The sequence below is a fragment of the Staurois parvus genome, unplaced genomic scaffold, assembly GCF_062004578.1.
Source record: "Staurois parvus isolate SC_StPar_1 unplaced genomic scaffold, SC_StPar_1.0 ptg000362l, whole genome shotgun sequence".
Classification (NCBI taxonomy): domain Eukaryota; kingdom Metazoa; phylum Chordata; class Amphibia; order Anura; family Ranidae; genus Staurois; species Staurois parvus.
This window is the reverse complement of record NW_028318158.1, coordinates 7840681-7861336: the sequence shown is the minus strand read 5'-3', so window position 1 is coordinate 7861336 and position 20656 is coordinate 7840681. Positions and strand designations below refer to the sequence as shown.

The window sequence follows — 20656 nt, the reverse complement described above, 5'->3', positions numbered from 1 at the left end:
GGAGGGAACTAGGGACTAGCCTTCTACCTACTGATTATGGCCCATGGAGGAGACCGGAGATTTTGTCTGCTTCTCCCGGTCAGTTCAGCCTCTGATCAGATAGGGAGAGCGGATCAGTCTGTGATGATGGATAAAAATGAGATGAAACACTGACTACTTCTCCCTGAGGTTCCCATGTTACTATAGGTGTTGGGCAGAGGTAGTAGACCCTGTTGCCAGCGTTTCTGCTGGGACTGTGTATGGGCAGAGACTGGCAGTACTCTGCCCTGCTGCCAGAGCTTCAGCAGGGGTTAGGAGTTCCACTGTATCGGACTACTGCTGTGGAGAAGGGCTGCCCTGCCCAGGCTCCATGTAGCTCTGGAAGCTCAGTAAATGTTGCATCCTCCAATGAAAATCCAATTAAATCCATGCTTTCTGGGCTCTGTGGCTGAGGAGTAAGGGCAGCTTCCTTCTGTCCCAGGTCCTTGAACTGCTGCTGGAGAGATGAGCTCCATCTCCAGTACCCTCATCTGGCTGCTGGGCAGAATCATTCCTCCATCCAAGCTCGTCCTGTGCAGAAACAGATTTTTCAAGGTGAGATTTCAGAGCTGTTGGCTGGTACCTCGATAGCTTCAGGCAAAGGGAGCCCAACCCTGCTGCAGAGCAGCGTCTAGCAGTCGTCTATAGGCGATCTCCAGCTCAAATTCCTGAATGGCTAGAAACTCCAAATCTTCCTGTGCCCAGAGAACTTCTGAGATGTTCAGCATCTGGTCTTTGTAATCCATGATTTCCTCCAAACGCCACTACAGATTGCTCCTGAAGACAGGGTCCCATGACAATTTCCCCAACAAGAGTCCCAAGCTGCCATAGCCAAAATCCCCTGCCCCGGTTAGATCTGTCACACAACCCCTTTCCCCCGAGGTACAGAATCTTCAGAACAGGGGCCCCACTCTCCTTCCCTCAACTCACCAGCCAGTGGGAGCTCAGAGTGAGAGAAAGTCCTGTATGACTGAAGAAGGAAAGAGACTTCCTCCCATTCTAAGAGCTGCTGTCACTTAAGCAGTGGTTGTGGACTCATTGGGGGTGCTGCATCCGTCTGAAACTTTTTTATGAGTTGCACGGTGGTGCAGGGCACCACTGTGCAACACAAAAAAAAGAAATGGCAGATGGCAGAAGCATCCCCAGCAAGTGTGCAACCGGGACAGACCACACCCCTTGCACTCCCATTAGTATGCCCCTGTTGCCCTAGGTAAATGTTTTCCAACCTTTTTGCAGTCAAGGCACCCTTTTAAAATATAAACAATTTTGAAGGCACCCATTCTAAAATGTAAAAAAGAAAACTTATAGTTTTACATATTGCAGCAACATCTACACATGCCAGATACCCAACATTAAAGCTAATTTATTCTTTCAAAACAAATATACTTTTGTACACTGGTAATGATTAGTATTCCAGCATTTCTTCTTCTACATTTCCTTCCCCCATGCAGCTAACGTGACCCCAATGCTGTCAGAGGGGGGTCAAACAAAGATGCTGTGTAGGTGCCTGATGTCCTTATCAACCCATGGTGTCAGTGGTTGTTAGGACGCTGGCAGCTGGCCAGCACAGTGCCAAAGGTTTTAATGTTGATTAATAAAAACCTGTGGCGTTGTGTAACAAATCAGCATGTTTGATCCACCTGTTGGTTTGTACACAATTTTTGGGCAATTTCAACCAATTAGGCATTTTGCCAAGGCACCCCTGAAAAACACAGGCATCCTGGTTGAAAAAGACTGCCCTAGGTCACGCTCACATGTGATGCTAAGCTGCCATGATTGAAAGAACTCCAATGCAATTAAATTAAAGGATGGCCAGGGACAGTAAGGCTGGGGAAGAAAAGGATAGATGTTTTCTAATTAGGGAACAAGGCAAACTTTAGCTGACTTGTAGCAGCTTGTAATTAACAGTGTGGAAATAAGCAGTTTCAGTATAGGAGAGGAGCCTGTACAACTGTGAAAGACTGATTATAAGGCTGAACTCCAACCTTCCCTTCAGACACCCATCATCTATGTACAGCATTGAATCAACATTAATCCCACCTCTAAACAGAGGTTTGATCTACCTGCAGGAAGAATGTCAGCATAGACTCTGCACTGTCAGACATGTTGGCCTCTACAGCGTCTGTTTGGAGCTCCACAAAGAGACCATCCAGTTCTTCCTTGTCAAACAGGTCAGGAACTTCTCCCGAGTTCAGGATGCTGTTTATATCCTCTAGGAAAGAATCCTGTGCAAAGACAAAAGTTTAGAGTATATACAGTAGTTGTCCAGTGCCTAAAGTAAATCTTTTTGGTTGGAACCTGAAGAGCAGATAATGAGGACTCTTGAAAAGTTATCAAACAGGACACATAAAATGAATAGTGTCTCTGTTGACCCCTGTATCCCAGACTTATCTTAAGCCAGAAAGGTTTTCATTTTAAATAGAGAAGGGAAAAATGATATTTTGTCTGTGTTTTTGCCATCTGTTTCACAGTAGGGAGATTTCCCTTCACTTTCCCCTTAGGGGACATGGGCCTCGATAAAGACTTTAGAGTTTCTAACCATTTCCTATATGTACTTTAGACTACCCTGTCCAAAAGGTGACAACAATGCTTTGTGATTCTACTGCAGAAGAAACCGTGTTGTTTTAGGAAGAGGTAAGATGACAGATCTACTGCCCAGATCAACAAGTAATGAAACAATAGCACAGGCAGGACTCAGATATACAAAAACTGCTGTGTCAATTCTAGCAAAAGACTATCACATACACTATATTGCCAAAAGTATAGAGAAGCCTGCCTTTACATGCACATGAACTTTAATGGCATCCCAGTCTTAGTCCATAGGTCTCAATATTGAGTTGGCCCACCCTTGGCAGCTATAACAACCTAAACTCTTCTGGGAAGGCTGGCCACAAGGTTTAGGAGGGTGTCTATGGGAATGTTTGACCATTCTTCCAGAAGCACATTTGTCAGGTCAGGCACTGATGTCGGACGAGAAGGCCTGGCTCGCAGTCTTCGCTCTAATACATCCCAAAAGTGTTCTATACGGTTGAGGTCAGGACTGTGTGCAGACTAGCCAAGTTCCTCCATCCCAAACTCATTCATCCATGTGTTTATGGACCTTGCTTTGTGCACTGGTGCGCAGTCATGTTGGAACAGGAAGGAGCCATCCCCAAACTGTTCCCATAAAGCTGGGAGCATGAAATTGTCCAAAATGTCTTGGTATGCTCACGCCTTAAGAGTTCCCTTCACTGGAACTAAGGGGCCAAGCCCAACCCCTGGAAAACAACCCCACACCATAATCCTCCCTCCACTAAACTTTACACTTGGCACAAAGCAGTCAGGCATGTACCATTCTCCTGACAACTGCCAAAGCCAGATACGCCCATCGGATTGCCAGACAGAGAAGCATGATTTGTCACTCCAAAGAACACATCTCCACTGCTCTAGAGTAAAGTGTCAGCGTGCTTTATACCACTACATCCAACACTTTGCATTGCACTTGATGATGTAAGGCTTGGATGCAGCTGCTCAGCCTTGGAAACCCATTCCATGACGCTCTCTACGACTGTTATTGTGCTACTCTGAAGGCTACACAAAGTTCGGAGGTCTTTAGCTATTGACTCTGCAGACAGTTGCCGACATCTGCGAACTGTGCACTTCACCATGAACTGACCCCACTCTGTCATTTTACGTGGCTGAGTTGCTGTTGTTCCCAGTTGCTTCCACTTTGTTATAATACCACAAACAGTTGACCGTGGAATGTTTAGTAGCAAGAAAATTTCACGTATGGACTTATTGCACAGATGGTAACCTATCATGGTACCACGCTTGAATTCACTGGGCTCCTGAGAGCGATCCATTCTTTCACAAGTGTTTGTAGAAGCAGCCTGCATGCCTATGTGCTTGATTTTATACACCTGTGGCCATGGAGGTGATTGGAACCTGAATCCAATGATTTGGATGGGTGTTCCAATACCTTTGGCAATATAGTATATGTCATTATAATTTTGCCCATAGCTTTATTTTACACTATATAAGTTGACCATTGTAAGCATATATGGTTTTTCCCAGTCCTTATAACTGTCACTTTTGATGGACAGCTTGGTCTGCATATAAATGTGGAGAAAATTATAAATAAGGCATGTGAAATAAAAAAACTAATCCATATCTGGAAATATTATCCGTATGTATATTTTTTACTCCATACAGTTACCAGTTGCAAGATGTTTCCGAATAATAACCCTTTAAATACATTAAATGTAAATCAGGTCCTTGTCAAGAAGGGGTTAAACCTTATTCACAAGAAATTAAATCTCATGTGTAGATGAGCCATTAATCACAGTAAAAGGCAGTTCATTTGTTAGTAGTGATTAAATACTAAGTAGTTTGATTGATCCAGGGGATTATTCTCACCGCCACATGTGAGGTGAGATAAGATTGTTTTTTTTGCTTTGCGAGGCTATAGAACGGGGACCAGCAAACTGCCAATCATGGTCTGTCGGTAGTGGACAGGTGACAGGTAGACCATGAACAGGTCCCTGCACTGCTGACCCCCACCTTTTAGCTGCCGGCCCTTCTCCCCCCCAGGCTCCTCCGTTGCTGTCATCCTCAGTGCACAGCGGATAGCGGGAGGCAGCACAGCTCAGAACGAAGGGCATGACGAGAAGCTGGCCAAATTAATTTTTTAAGTTAACCCGCAGATGATTGGTTTCTAGGGTTGTCCTACCAACCAATCACCAGTTTGTTAATATGAAAAGTAATTCTGGCAGCTCCTGCCCTCCATCCAGAACTGTGTTGCCTTCCACTCTCTCCTGTGTACACACGTAGGATACTGCTTATATCTGGAGGGTGATGTTAAGAAAGCAGAGGACACTGCTATGCGAGGGAAGAGGAGGGAGGCAGAGGACACTGCTGCGGGGGAAAGTGTCCCCTACCATCCTCCACGTCGCCCCCACAATAGTGTCCCCTTTCCCCCAAAGCAGTGACCTCTGGCCCCCCTTCCCATCAACCCCCAGCAGTGTCCTCTGCCGCCCCCCCCTTCCCTCCCATGGACAGGTATTTTAAAAATCTGAATTCCCAGAAAGTGACGGGGTATAAGGATTTTACCGCCACTCACCATGGCACCCTAAGGCAGCTGCCTAAGCAGCCTTATGCTGGTACCCAGCATAATAAGGCTGCATAGGCAGCTGCCTTTGGGTGTTGGGAATTTAGATTTGTAAAATACCTGTCTTCGGACTTTCCCCTTTATTTTCCTCCTGCAGCAGCTGAAAGCCAGCATCTCCTCCCTCCCACCAGCGTACAGCTTCTACAGGAGGAACATCCAGGGGATTGTTTCTAGTAAATGCCTCCCCTGCTGCCCCTCCTGTCCTTGTTCCTTCCTCTTTTTTTCTTTTGCCTGGCCACCCATGTGCTCCCCTTTCAACAAGGCTTCTAAAAACAAATTGTAAAAAATAATAAAAAATAAAATTGTAAAAAATAAAACATTTTCCTTACTATTTACTTAGTCCTTGATAGTTAATTTCTTTTTTTTTTTTTTTTTTAAATAGCACTGAATCTCGGTGATCTTTGATCGCTTTCATATTGTTCAAGTAGATCTCCACCTCTCAATGGTTGCCTACCCCTCATAGTGAACATCAGTATTCCAAACATTTTAAAGCTGAATTGAATTAGAACTTGGTGGATTTTGGTCATTCTCTATTCAGCATTACTTGCTATGTATGCAAAATTAGAAAAGATGTTGCTTTAGGACAGGGGTGTCCAAACTTTTTTCAAAGAGGGCCAGATTGGATGAAGTGAACATGGTGGAGGGCCGAACATTTTTCCAAACATTCTTTGAACCATTACAATTAAATGCAAATAAATTATTTTATGCCAAGTTACCGTATTTTTCGCCGTATAAGACGCACCTGACCATAAGACGCACCTAGGTTTTAGAGGCAGAAAACAGGAAAAAAAAAATTCTGAACTAATGGACTGCAGACACAGTACAGGAGATGACCAGAGACTGCGGACAGCACAGGGATGACCAGAGACTGCGGACAGCACAGGGATGACCAGAGACTGCGGACAGCACAGGGATGACCAGAGACTGCGGACAGCACAGGGATGACCAGAGACTGCGGACAGCACAGGGATGACCAGAGACTGCGGACAGCACAGGGATGACCAGAGACTGCGGACAGCACAGGGATGACCAGAGACTGCGGACAGTACAGATGACTGCTGACCTTTGGGGAGGTGGGGAGCGGGTACCTGAATTTGACAGGTACCCGCTCTTACTTCCGCAGTTGTTCTTTGATCTTACCTGTTCCTCGATCCAGCCGCGCGCTGTCTTCCCGGCTTCTGTAATGGCGCTTGGCATGACAGCCGGGTGCCCAGTGCGCATGAGCGAGAAGCACTTGCGCTTTGTGATTGGTCCGGCGGCTTCTGGGATCTGTCATGTGTCCCAGGTACCGCCTTACCATTCACAAAAAGCACCGCTTCTTGCGCATGCGCACTTGGCACCCGGCTGTCATGCCCAGCGCCCACACTACAGAAGCCGGGAAGACAGCGCACCGCTAGATAGAGGAACAGGTAAGGTCCCGCTGCAGAGCTGAGCGGCCGGCCCGGTATTCTGACATGGCCGCGGTGGAAATACCGGACCGGCCGCTCCATATTCGCTCCATAAGACACACTGACACACTGACATGGAGGGCCGTATTAAACCGACCCTCGGGCCGTAAATGGCCCGCGGGCCGGACTTTGGACATGCCTGCTTTAGGAGGACCTGGCTAAACTATATAATTTGATGGATGACATTTTACCTTAATGATGTCAGAACCTCTAATGAGGAGTACCACGTTCTTGCCTTGCAGTCCAGCTTCCTTGAATATTTTCTTCAGCTCCTCCCTGAATTCCGTGTGGCTGTAACTCTGCGTTATGGACAACCGGAAGAGCTTGCAATTTGATATGTAGCAGGCCAAGGCTGCACTGCTTAATTTCCCTGTTCCGTCCAGTCCAACCTGCACAAACAGATCATCACAGTGTTATTAAATTATAAGTATCATAGATTGGAATTTTTTTGAAGATAGTACAAGACAAGTAAATACATACATTGGATGTAGAAGAGCACCCAGTGGTCACGATACAGTGTTTTTCCCATAATGTGAACACTTTTCAGAGAGACGGGGTCCAGCAACAGAAGAAATGTTAGCTTACTGGAGGATTGGACCTGAGGTCTTCAGTGAGCAGAGAGCGGTGACTATCAGACACTCGCTCTCTGCTCTTCCCCTCCACTGCTCACTGGCGTGCTGGGTTGTGCAGGGGGTGGGAGTGGTTGGCTCAGGCTTGCACCGGCATGCTGATAGGCTGAGCCATCTGCTGGTCAGGCATCTTGGCAGATCTCAACAGTATTGTTGGGATCCCTAAAGGAGCTTGGACCGGCTCTGTGACATCAGCAGTCTAAAGTCTAGGTCCAAAGAGTGCAGAACTAAGTGCCATTGATAGCCCCTGCGTGGGCGATCTTTTGCCCTGTTGGTGTTAGAGCACTGATTTCTTTAATTTTCTATTTCTTCTATGTGCAATTGATAGCCCCTGCGTGGGCGTGATTTGTTGCTTCTGTGTTAATTGTTATTAATTAATAAAAACCATTGAAATACAAAGAGTGCAGAACTAACTGCAGTCCTGTAACTCACAGAAGTATGGCCAAAAGAGCTTTGGCCATACTTTTCCTTTAAGTTGGAACACAAACGAGGAGTGACTCAGAGTCCAAATTTAGGCTTTAATCTTTCTTCTGTGCTTAACAGGAGGGAGCTCCACTAAAATGAACTTCAAGAAATCTGCTCAAGCTTGTGACAATGTTTGCTAGAATTAATGTTCTTTGTCCCTATTGTTTAAGACTGAACAATGCCACTGTTCAGTATCTTGGCAGGATATATTAATTGGGATCTTTACACATGGCAGCTATTCTTCAAATTAGGTCTAATATTGATTTTGCTCCTCATTTACTCTATGGTAAAAACATTAAAATTGGAAATTGTTATTGTTTATCTGAGCGGTACATATCCCAAGATAAATTGATGTACAATAAACATTATCATTACCAGCATCATATGACCTCCCGGTTGTCTGAAGACTCTAGCTGCTCTTATGACGTGCTGGACAGCTTCAGCAAAGAATACATATGTATCCTGTGTAAATGAAACAGAAAGCAGATTTAGTATAGGCACAAGTACTGTATATCCATCCACTGTATGCTCACTGGAATGATATGCGAAATGCACAGAGCATTCAGTGTGATGACAGTTTATTTTCAGTTCAGTATTTTTGCACTTTGTGCATTACTATAGCTTTTTGCACTGTCTAAAGCCTTGTACACATGATCAGAAAATCGTATGAAAAATACTGCTTTCGAAGTGATCATATGATAGGACTGATCGTTAGTACACAGCTTTAAAGAGCTGATCAGGACAGGTCGTGTGAAATTATCTGAAGGGACAAGCACGAACATTTTTCTCGTACAATACCAGATTGCACAATTTTCATTTAATCAGTACAGTTTTTGATCGAAAATACAAGTACAATGCAATGCATTACTTCACTTACGAATTTTTATTCTGTGATACAAGAATTTTCTTAACTTCAGTAACCTCTTCATTTTAAATATGGAGACTAGCATACAAAAAAAACCCTGACGATTATTCGTCCAATATTCTCATCACGTGTATCAGTTAAAGCTGTTTATAGTGTCCTAGTGTACACGGTTAGCTATTCAAAATATAAGAATAGCAGCTTCCATGAAGCTTTAGAGACCATTCACACCATTATAGTAACATGCGTTATGCACTTTGGTGTAATCTGGCAGCACTCTGAATGGTACCCTAACACACCTTCAAAGCATACTTAGTTTGTAGCGCATTGCAACATATGGCCACATATTAAAGTGCATTGCTGTGTGCTGCATTGCTGAAAATGCTGAATGCATGATTTTTTTTTTGTTGCAGTGTGTTGAGGAGCCCATACAAATGAATAGGCTGTCCTAGTGCAACACACGTTAATGTGTGCGCATATAACGCACTGCAGTGGACTGGGCAGGTGTGAAAAGGCACTTAAAGCTTCAGTTTGGGGATGTTGAAAATAGATCATAATGGGAGTGACAGTTGTCCCTGAATACAAACTCCTAGAAGGCTTTCAACAATTTCCAAATACTACTGAAGTTTACTGAAAGGCCACTTGTTTAAAGTGCTGAGTAATAGCTAGCTGTATACATTGCTTTTAAATAAACTGAAGCCCATACGTACAAAGCTTCAGGCACCATTCACACTGCAGTGCTATGGTACAGTGTCTTGCAATGCCATTCATTTAGAATGGCACATCATACACAACTACAGTAGCAGGCAATGCATCTGCATGCTGTGTTAAAGTCATGTCTGAGTCATGTTTTGTATGTTACGGTGCACTGCGAATCCATTCAAAATAAATAAGCTGCCTTTATACAGCTTGCCTTATGGAACATATAGCGCCACATTGTATAAATCTGTCTCTCATGGTCTAATGAAAACATAAGGATGCATCACTTGCATATGGAAAGTACTGAATAGCAAAAAAGAGAAAAATGAGAGGTCTGGACACTGATATCAGACAAGTGAGGACAAGCATGCGGACAGGCAGTGCAAACAGAGGCCAATTCAGTTAAGGTCTATTCCAACATAAATGAACAGTTAGACCCTATGGGCTCATGTACAGTTTCTGAACGATAGAAACTGACTGCTGGAAAATGTAGGTTAAAAAACGTCTATTTAGCCGCGTTTGCATACCGCGTTTATGTGTTTGCGTTTAGAAGCGTTTTTAAAAGATAACCTCAGGAGACCTTCCCAAATGCCCAGAATGCACTGAAAAATAGTAAAAAATTAACTATTTCAGACATTTTGAGAGGAATAGAGAGAGCAGAAGCAGAGAGAGCAGTATGTGTTAAGATGACCTGTCTTTTCTGGTTGTATTCACTATGGATTCCATCATGAGCATAATGCGGCACGTTCTACCATTTTTTGCTTCATGCAAAACCTGGAACTGACTGCACTGGTGTACCGGGTCCATTTGAATACATGGAAAACACTTTGCATGCATTACTGATGACATGGTGACGGTTAACCGTGTTTACAAGCGTTTGAAACACCAGTAAAATCTACTCCTGAATGAAAGTTTGGTGTGTTAAAAAAACGACTAAACTCAACTGCCTGTAAATGACTGTAAACGACTATGTGTACATGGACACATAGGAAAACGTTAGGGAGAGTTCAGGGGCTGCTGAAAAAAACGCTGACCAGGGGCGGACTGACAACTCATGGGGCCCCCGGGCAAATACGGATCATGGGGCTCCTGTGTCCTTGTCCAAACTCAAAAAAGCCTATGAAAAAGGTACCAGGGGCATCTCATGGGGCCCCCTACTGACCCCGGGCCCTCGGGCAGTGCCCGAGTTTTCCAAATGGTCAGTCCGCCCCTGCACTGAACAGCTCTTGAACATCAGTTTAGCAGCTGCAGTGCACATTAGCCCTAAGGCCTCATCCAAACAAGCATGCTGATCTATATACCCGTGTGAAGTGCTATTTTCATCCACGTGGGATGCAAAATATTTCTGGCAAGATAAACAGGTATTTTGTTGCACTTTCTCAACAAATATAACAAATCACTTTATCAGCATTGGATAGACAGGTGTTCTGTGCAGCCTGTACAGACAGCCTGCTCAAATCAATGACAGACAGCTGGCTGCACAGACTTCCATGTGCATCATGGTGTGTACATGCATGTGGGTCAGATTGCGATCTGATCCATACATCAGACCCGTATCCTGCCATAAATATTGTCAGCTAATAACTTCCTGTACACTCTGCCTGTTCCAAGCAATGTCTGAGGACTACAGAACCCCTCCCCTCTATGTTGTGTAGATAAGGAGAGAAGGAGGCATTCTATAGTTTGTCCTAGGGTAACAATGCTGCTCCTCCATAGATACAACAAAGTGAGTGAATGTTGTCACTCTAGCACAGGAAGTGTGTTAGTGGCAGGATCACCAGGTGGAAATACAGGAAGAAAAGCCTCAAAAAGAAAACCTTTTTTTGAAAAGTGAAATCATCTAATAACTGGTAAGCTGCAATATATTAAATTTGCGTTCTTGATTTTAGATATTCTTTACATTTAACTTGACAACATTGAATATGTCTGTTTATCACTATAAGAGGAAAAAACTAGAGGCTTTAAAACTTTAACCTTTACAACTGCATATGTTGCAAGCAATGCTAAACGTGTTCACAGTGGATGAAAATGTTGGATTGAGAATGGCCAAACTAAGCTGAGGAGGAGCACAGATTACCTGTTATGTAGAAGGTCCTGTGTCAGAGGGCTATTTTGTCTGTACATTAAAAAAGTTGATTCCACAAAAGATGAGAAAAACTTTGGGAAAGATACTCACTCCAGAGCTGGGGGAGTTCATTCTCATCTTCATCCAGTATTCATCCAGCTTAGATACAAGCTGTCTCTGGTTGGTGACTGGTCGGTACACCCTACTCTTCGCTGTTGAGCTTGTCTCTAGAAAGTCTACGAACTGAACTGGCTCTTTCATTAGCTTCTCTTTCGACCAGGAAATCTACAACAAATTAAAGTGCAACTGAAGATTAAAGAAAAATAACAATCTTCCCATCCCCAACCCACTTAACCTCATGAACTGCAAAGATTTTAGGAAACGTTATTCAAGGCCCCCATCTACCTACCTACCTTTAAGTTTGACAAATATTGAGTTTGGGCTGTGAAAATACAAAGTCTAACCCTACAGCATGCTGTAGAGAAGGACCATTGCTTGGAAGGAGTGGTCTCTGAAGAGGATGGACATACCCCTTGCTGAGTCAGAGCTAGAGCTGCTCTACAAGTCGCTAAGCTAATGTCCCCTGTTGATTACATCCAGATGTGACTCAGAAGAGGGCATGTCAGACCTCTGTAGAGAGGCTACCTCTTCTACACAGGAAGCCCTTTTCTTCAGGGGCCACACTTTAGAAAAAACCTATGGGACATATTATACGCTTTTTTGTTTTAATGCATGTATTTTGCAGATTTATATTGACAGTTCCTCTGGGGTTTGAAGAAAATCTGTATTGAGAGAAATTGGAGAGCAGTCATTGCTGACCTAATCTTCTAAAGATTCCAACTACCTGGCCTAGCCACTGGATAATGCCAATCCAGTGGCTTTAAAACTTCTCACTGAGCTGGAACAGATCAGGAGAACATGCATGCAGATCTGGAGTTTTAGTTCACTCTGAAATAACTTCTCAGATGCTTGTTGTAGGTTAATGATGCAAAGCTGAGAATGAGACAGCCAGACAACTGACATTTTTAGAAGGTCGTCAGCAAGGACAGCCACTTTATTTCCCCTAGTACAGATTTCTATTACCTTTAGTAAGTTTTAATGAATAGAAAGTTTTACTGTTCTGAACTGTTCAGTTCACCTAAGATGCGAGCTGGGGATGCCATACTTCATAAAACAGGTTGCATGTATTTTCTACCCCTAATGCTCCAAGCATAATCCTGTAAACTACTGTGATATGGGGGAGCCTGGGATCACCTGCTAACCGTGTTGCCAAAAGCAAAGCAGTTTTTTTTAAAAAAAAAGGTAAACAAAACAGCTTGAGTTTAGCATAAAAATACACAAAACAGTCTACACTCCTGGTACACCACACAAAGATTTTGGCTCACAGCCCTTAAAACCTGTCCCTTAACAGGTTTTCAAAATCCCCACCTGTTTCTGAGTCCACCAAAAAGGTCACCAGAGCTCAACAGTGTCTCAGCAACAAACAACAACCATCTCTTCCTCATAAGCATGACCTGTTCTAACCCACAACTCCCAGACACCTACTGGCTGGTTACTGCACTTTTCAGCCATCTCTTGCATACTGATTAACCCTTTCAGGGCCACAGTCCCTGTAGTCAGAGTTGGAGGCTCTTTCCCACCTAAAATTTCTCCAATAAACAATATGCATAAGACAGTGAAAAAGTGAACTAATAAATGAAATAAAGAATATATGAAAAAAATATAATTATATATAATAACGTCCCACAAAAAAGTGACTTTGTGCTGGGGAAATCTTCAATATCATAAAATCGGTGACTGCTTGTGCCTCCTCCCTCAAGTGAAGATATGCGCTCACCTCATAGATAGCCTGCAATTAGGCTATTAAAGCTTGCGGTTCACCTCCTTTGGAACCTACTTGATTAAGAACTCCTGTTTGTGAGATATCCATGGAATGCGACATGTACTATGGAAAAAATCTCCTCTCATGGGGTGCCACTCTAATGTCTTCCTGTCTCCATCCGGTTCTCCATAAACAAGAAAAATCCTGACATGGTGCTTTATCGTTTTAAAAGTTTTTAATTTGCTGACAGGTGGCACTCACATATATTCGTATAGTGGTAGTACAACTATTGTTCCAAACCGCCGCTGACTGTCGGAGCTGTGCGCTCGTGGTCCGGCAACCGGACTGACTCCCTCCGAGTGACGTATACAGTCCCACCCCTACGCGTTACGCCACTGGTCACGTGGCTTCATCAGGGATTTTTGATTAGCAATCAAATCCCCCTGATGAAGCCACGTGACCAGTGGCGTAACGCGTAGGGGTGGGACTGTATACGTCACTCGGAGGGAGTCAGTCCGGTTGCCGGACCACGAGCGCACAGCTCCGACAGTCAGCGGCGGTTTGGAACAATAGTTGTACTACCACTATACGAATATATGTGAGTGCCACCTGTCAGCAAATTAAAAACTTTTAAAACGATAAAGCACCATGTCAGGATTTTTCTTGTTTATGGAGAACCGGATGGAGACAGGAAGACATTAGAGTGGCACCCCATGAGAGGAGATTTTTTCCATAGTACATGTCGCATTCCATGGATATCTCACAAACAGGAGTTCTTAATCAAGTAGGTTCCAAAGGAGGTGAACCGCAAGCTTTAATAGCCTAATTGCAGGCTATCTATGAGGTGAGCGCATATCTTCACTTGAGGGAGGAGGCACAAGCAGTCACCGATTTTATGATATTGAAGATTTCCCCAGCACAAAGTCACTTTTTTGTGGGACGTTATTATATATAATTATATTTTTTTCATATATTCTTTATTTCATTTATTAGTTCACTTTTTCACTGTCTTATGCATATTGTTTATTTGAGTGGATTCAAATAGATTCACAAGTACAAGTATTCATGTTTATCAATACACATTTTTTAATTGCTTATATGTATTGATTGAAGGGTTGTGAGCGCAATACTTTATTCATCTTTATTTTACGGTTTTCACATTGGTAGTTATGTGCTAGAGGTTTGCGATCCAACAACAGGAATTTTAATTTTTTGGCTCGCAAGATTTCTTTCAAACAATTAAAATTTCTCCAAGCTTCCCAATTCCAGGCCCCATACCAGGACTTAACAATCCTGGGAAAACCAAGTTTTCTCCTTTTGCCGGATCACCCTGTAACCCCTCACCTTGCATGGGTACTCTCAATTATTTTTTTCATCCCTCTTCAAGGGACCACAAACCAAATAATGGGGACACATATCTCCCATCCAGGACCCATCCCTGGTGTTCTGTACACCCATTATAAGTTATATCAATTTGTGAAATACTGGAAGTTACATGGACTATAATATGGAACTATATGCTTTTAAAGATTAATAATTATGTCAATTACTGTTTGAATTAATCAATAACACGATGAAGGTTAGTTACTTGGTGTACTTTTGTAATTATAAAAATACCTGAACATAACGCTGCACAATTTAGGCATATCCACTACACCAGAGTGACACCCTCTTCCCAGTTAATTCTTTTTTTACCTTGAAATAATTGTGCAGTTCATCTGACACACACTGATAGAAGATATCTCTGTCTCCTCGATCCACAAGGCGATCGTAAAAAACACGAGTAGCTTCATGAATAAGTAGCTGGGCCGCCATCTCCTTTGTCACAATAATGGATTCGCTTGCCTGTAACAAACCTTGGAGGACCTGTTTGAGTTTGATGGAAGTGTTTCAAGAGGATCCCATTACTTTATGTGTAAACTAACCACAGATGAAAAATTGATTATGAAACTCAGAAAGAAGATAGTGTTGAGCATGATTGCAGCCATATTTCCTTCTCCCAGGTACCCCAAATGCAGCAGGTGCTATAGTACAGGTGCTATAGTAAACACAAGTACAGTGTATGCGCATATGCAAAAAACTGAAAAATGTCTATTTTTTTGTATACATCTGTTGATACCAGGGCAGAGGAAAGATGGCCTCATTTATTCTGAACAAGCTCAGCCAGCCCGTATGCACGGGCCCTATTCCTGCTAGGTTTTAAAAGAGAATATCAGTAATCATATGTGATATTCAGTCAAGGTCTCCTGAAATTTGTTTAACTGAAATTTAACCTTTGCTTTAACCTTGCAGATTTGTATACCCATCTTCTTGTCAGTCCTCAGTTGCTTCATGGAATGAACAGTAGAAGCCCTGTAAAAGCTGACTTGGAGCTTACACAAGGTTGAGGACTCTCTCCCGCTTCCATGCGAAAGCACTTAGGGACTGAGTGATTAATTACCAAGCACAAGCCCTGGCATGGGGGGGACGTGCAGTAAGTCTATGCTTCCTCATAACTGTAAATACCAATAATGTCACTTTGCTTTCTTTGGTGAACAGAGCAAAGGGAAATTAAATAAAGGCAACCGTGGGTGCAATCCTCAAAGGGCATCTTTTGCTTTGCTTTGCATAAGCAAAACACAGGTTCAATTTAAAAGTGTAAGTTCACCTTTACAGGAAAATGTGAAAAGGTAAGCTAACAGTGTACACCCTCCCTACCCACCATGGTTCCTGCTCTACTTATGTCCATGGGTGAAGAGCTGTCAGTATCAGCATAGCCCACGCAGTGGTGTGGAGATTTGAAAATCTCTGCTCTTCTCCCTCTTCATTCCACAGCACTTCCGGGATGGAAAAGAGTGATTCTGATTGGTCACAGGGACTGGTGGGAAGGTGGGACTAAGGATGTATGGTGTTAGTTCACCTTTTCATTTTTGCTGAAAAGATGAACTAACTCTTAAAAACTATGTCTACAGCCTAAACTTCTTTTTTCTTTTTTATCTTTGATAGAGTACGTAATGGTTAAAGGATAAGTTCGCCTTTTTGACCAAAGATAATAAATGCACATTTTTTTGCAGGTAAAAAAAATGTGCATTTATTATCAGCAGACCACTGGTGCCATGCAGGTCTCCTGAAGACCTGTCAGTATATCTGTTCGTCCCTACGTGATGTAAGGACAAACAGATACACTGACAGGAAAATTCAATGAACTACCACGGCGCTCCACAGCACCATGGTAGTTCATTGTGAACTACAAGTCGACAGCCGCTAAGGTAGTTCATTCATTCACAGAACACTGTAAATTAATTGAATGGCCGTGTGGGCGGTTCCCCACACAGCCGTGCTTTTTTTAAAAAGTGACAGCTAGTATGGGGAACTTCTCCCTGTATATCTGTCAAGGGGAGGAAATTGTACAGTGGCTGCAGCAATGGGAACATGTTACATGTTCCACCCTATAAACAGGTAGAGCACGTAACATGTTCCCAAAGGTGAACTTATCCTTTAAAACCAACGTTGGGTTTTCCTTGCCATTTGTGTATAATTTCAGAGATTTCCCTTCACCTCCTGTACTGTCAACACAACAAGAAGTGAGACGAAAGCTTAACAAAGTGAGGAAATTTCCTCTTAGATAGTTGTCAACTCAAAATTCTGTCTTTCTCCCTAACTTTTAGTATCAGTAAGGCCATCAGGACAAATAAAAACTGCGAAATGAATATTTGTGGGGCAGTAGGAAAGTAGACTGTTACCTTAAACAGGTCCCTGAGATTGAAGGTGTAGTGACACTTAGTGGGGGTAGGCAATAAGCTCTGACACGTCTTGTAGTAGATGGCTATTGCACAGGATGACAGTAACTCTCTGCACTTCTGGATGTCAGCTAAAAAGTTCTGGTTCAACAGAAATGAACCTAGCTGTACCTAATGAGAGAGAAGCATGTGCATTAGAGTACATTTCCACAGTTACGTGAAAATAGAAACAAGCGAATGCAAGTTCAACTTCAGGCTATTTTTTGAATTTCAGTTCTTTCAATCATGAAGTCTCGGCATCACATGTAGGTGTTTATCTAGAGTGATCAGCACACAAATGCAGTCTGCCTAGAATCCCCCACTCCTCCAAACTGACATACAACCATCAAGGCATTTTGAAATTTGCATAACTCCTCCTAAGGACTGGACCACTGCTTGCATCCATTCCCTGACATGGAACACTGTGACACGGAAGTGCTCAGCTGTGAGCACTTCTGGTTCACAGCTGTCAAAATTCAGGCTAGAAAGCTCGGTGTACAGCCGATCAAGCACACTCCAGTGCTCAACTATGTAGAGCAGAGGGCAGGGAAGACATCGACCTCTGATGTCTCCAAAAAAAGGACATGTCACCTGCCCAATGTTATCACATAAGGTTTGTAAGGCCCCTTGTCAAAGAAATAAAGTCAAATGAAAAAAGTAAAAAAAACCCTAACATTATAATAAAATTAAACAACAATAACAAAAAAATTAAATCAAGAGCAACTCCATCGCCCTGTCTACACCCGCATTTATAAAAATGTAAACATGTAAGAGCACTTAAATCACAGCCTATAGATAATTTTGGGTACCTTCAATGTTTCACACTTCATGCGCGCAAGCAGTTTCGAGGCTTGACACATTTGGTATCTATTTTCCTCTTTTTATCTTAGAAGGCTTGTGCTTTCTTAAAATATATAATGTTCTGGGGGTATAGCCAAAAATGCAAAAAACAAAAAAAATTGCTCTAAAAGGGAACTGGTTTAAAATGTAAATAGCATGTTGATGGGGGAGGAAAGAGGAACCAGCAAGAGCAAACTATAAGCAGATTAAACTTCATCTTTAAAGGAGAAAACATTTTAAATTATGACAGGGAGTATGTGTGGTCCTTGTTCGGTTGTTTTTATTCTCTTTATAATGATGCATTTTTGCATATTTCTATAATGGTTGTAAATGGTTCACCGATCATTTGCAGCTTACTTGCTCTCAGGACCCAGCTGAATGTTTCACCATACTTATAAAGTTTTTACCTTTAGGTTTACTGGATCAAGTCACTTTCATTACAGTTTACTATTCAAGATTTCCTGTTCTTGAATGGAAGATCCATGTATCACTAACATTTTCCTATTCATAATATGGTGAATGTTACATCTTCTGGACCTGATCTAATTATAACACTTGTAGACTGATTTTATCGAAGATGTGAAATTGCTGAAAATTAGATTTTTGGCCAAAAATCCTTATTTGGTATTTTCATTCTCCACTTAATTTAGATGTTACATCTAATGTTAATCTGCTATGAGAATTCAGACAAATAGAAGATCATTACACCTACGCTAGGCTAATTTTAAATTAAGCCTGAAGAAATGTCTAGACTCTCTCCTCTTCTTCTGAAAATGCTAGCTCCCCGACTATCTTGCCATCCAGTGGCTTCAATACTTTCTGATCTGGAACAAGTACAGAGACAACAAATTCTGTCTTTTCTTTGATTTCCTTTATTGTTGTATATTTGTTTCAGGTGTGTGACTTCGGGTCTGTGAAGTATTGCAATTACTGACAGCCAGGCAATCAGCTTTTCCAGATAGAGGTCAGTAGTAGCCAACTTTTTCTTTCATGACATGTGTACTGACTCTGTCATTACTAAACAATTTTTAAAAAGGCACTCTGTAAAAGAAGAATATTACATACAAGTAGCACTGCTGGTGACTCTGATATTAATTCTATTGCAGTGCTGGGTGTACCAGATGCTCGTGCCCCCCACTGTGCATTGTGATTCCACCCACTGGACCCTATATCACTACTCTGGCCCTGCAGAGCTCTATAGCCATAGTGGCCAGTGGGTGGAACCACACCATGCAGATTGTTCAAGAGAGGGACCAAGAGTGGTAAGTGACCAGGGCTGGTAAGTATTATTCCTAATCTTTTCAGGGAGTTTTTTTACATTTTATTTGTTATTATTATTTTTTAACAAGCTAGCCACTTTAATAAATATGGCCCTATGACTTTTCTGAGAGAAGGTTTAAAGTGGAACTGCACTGCATCTAAGCACCACAAACCAAACATGTATTTGATTCATTGTTCATCCATGTCTCCATGCTTTATTTTGATGAGAAATCATTTTGAAAATACCCCTTAGCATTTCTGGCCATGGCCGTTTTCAGTAAGGGCAGATGATTCATGTAGCATTTACTTCCTGCCATCTGCTGTTAGCTCAGGCATTGGCTGAGCTGAGAACCCTCCCTCTCCTCCTGAAGACTACTGGGATGTATGACATAATTTGCCTAGGCATGGAAACCAGAAAGTAACTGAAGAAATGTAAAAAAGAAAAAAAAAAAAGCTTAACACTAGTAAATATGATATACTTTACTATCTATTTACTAATGCTAGCAGCATAAGGATTAGAAATAGTCCATGTTGATTGAAATACTGAAGTTGCACTTTAAGTTTCATTTTAATTATGTCCACAAGATGTCAGCAGAGCTACATAAAAAATAACAAATTACAAAAAGAAAATTGTGAAGTATGTAGAGGATTACATTTGCACCAGGCAAAACAGGCTAGAAACTTTAGATTGCGGCTGACGGAGTTTTGCATGATGCAGCCACTAAATGACCATTTCAATTGAAGATTGTGCCACAAACATGCATGTCCACACGAGGCTTGTGTCTAGGAAGGGGAATGCTAATCAGACTTTCCCATCCTCTCTCATGAGTGTTTGCTGGAATTGGGTAATGTCCTCAGATATACAAATGCTACACACATTGCTCAAAAAAATTAAAGGAACACTTTGAAAACACATGAGATCTCAATGGGGAAAAATATCATGCTGGATATCTATACTGATATGGACTGGATAATGTATTAGGAATGCAAGGATGTCCCATCATTTGATAGAAATGAAAATGATCAACCTACAGAGGACTGAATTCAAAGACACCCCGAAAATCAAAGTAAAATAATGATACAGCAGGCTAGTCCATTTTGCTGAAATTTCATTGCAGAAACCCAAAATGGTAGTTGGTATGGCCCCCAAGTGCTTGTATGCATGCCTGACAACATCGGGGCATGCTGCTAATGAGATGACGGATGGTGTCCTGGGGTATTTCCTCCCAGACCTGGACCAGGACATCACTGAGCTCCTGGACAGTCTGAGGTGCAACCTGGTGGTGTCGGATGGACAGAAACATGATATCCCAGAGGTGGTCTATTGGATTTAGGTCAGGCGAGTGTGGGGACCATTCAATGGTATCAATTCCTTCATACTCCAGAAACTGCCTGCATACTCTCACCACATGAGGCCAGGCATTATCGTGCACCAGGAGGAACCCAGGACCCACTGCACCAGCGTAAGGTCTGGCAGTGGGTCCAAGGATTTCATCCCGATACTTAATAGCAGTCAGGGTGCTATTGTCTAGCCTGTAGAGGTCTGTGCGTCCCTCCATGGATATGCCTCCCCAGACCATCACTGGCCCACCACCAAAACGTGTCATGCTGAATGATGTTACAGGCAACATAACATTCTCCACG

At 42.6% G+C, this 20656-nt stretch overlaps 1 protein-coding gene across 1 annotated transcript in view; it reads right to left on the bottom strand.

The window, feature by feature from the left end:
* DNAH14 (dynein axonemal heavy chain 14) overlaps positions 1-20656 on the bottom strand; it is a 338071-nt gene that overhangs the window by 92099 nt on the left and 225316 nt on the right. The window contains exons 52-57 of the mRNA XM_089684997.1: positions 16877-17044; positions 14850-15020; positions 11444-11617; positions 8082-8168; positions 6804-7001; positions 2082-2243 (exon numbers count right to left, since the gene is read on the bottom strand). Of these exons, the coding sequence (XP_089541123.1) occupies positions 2082-2243; positions 6804-7001; positions 8082-8168; positions 11444-11617; positions 14850-15020; positions 16877-17044 (960 nt within the window). The remainder of the gene's footprint in view (positions 1-2081; positions 2244-6803; positions 7002-8081; positions 8169-11443; positions 11618-14849; positions 15021-16876; positions 17045-20656) is intronic.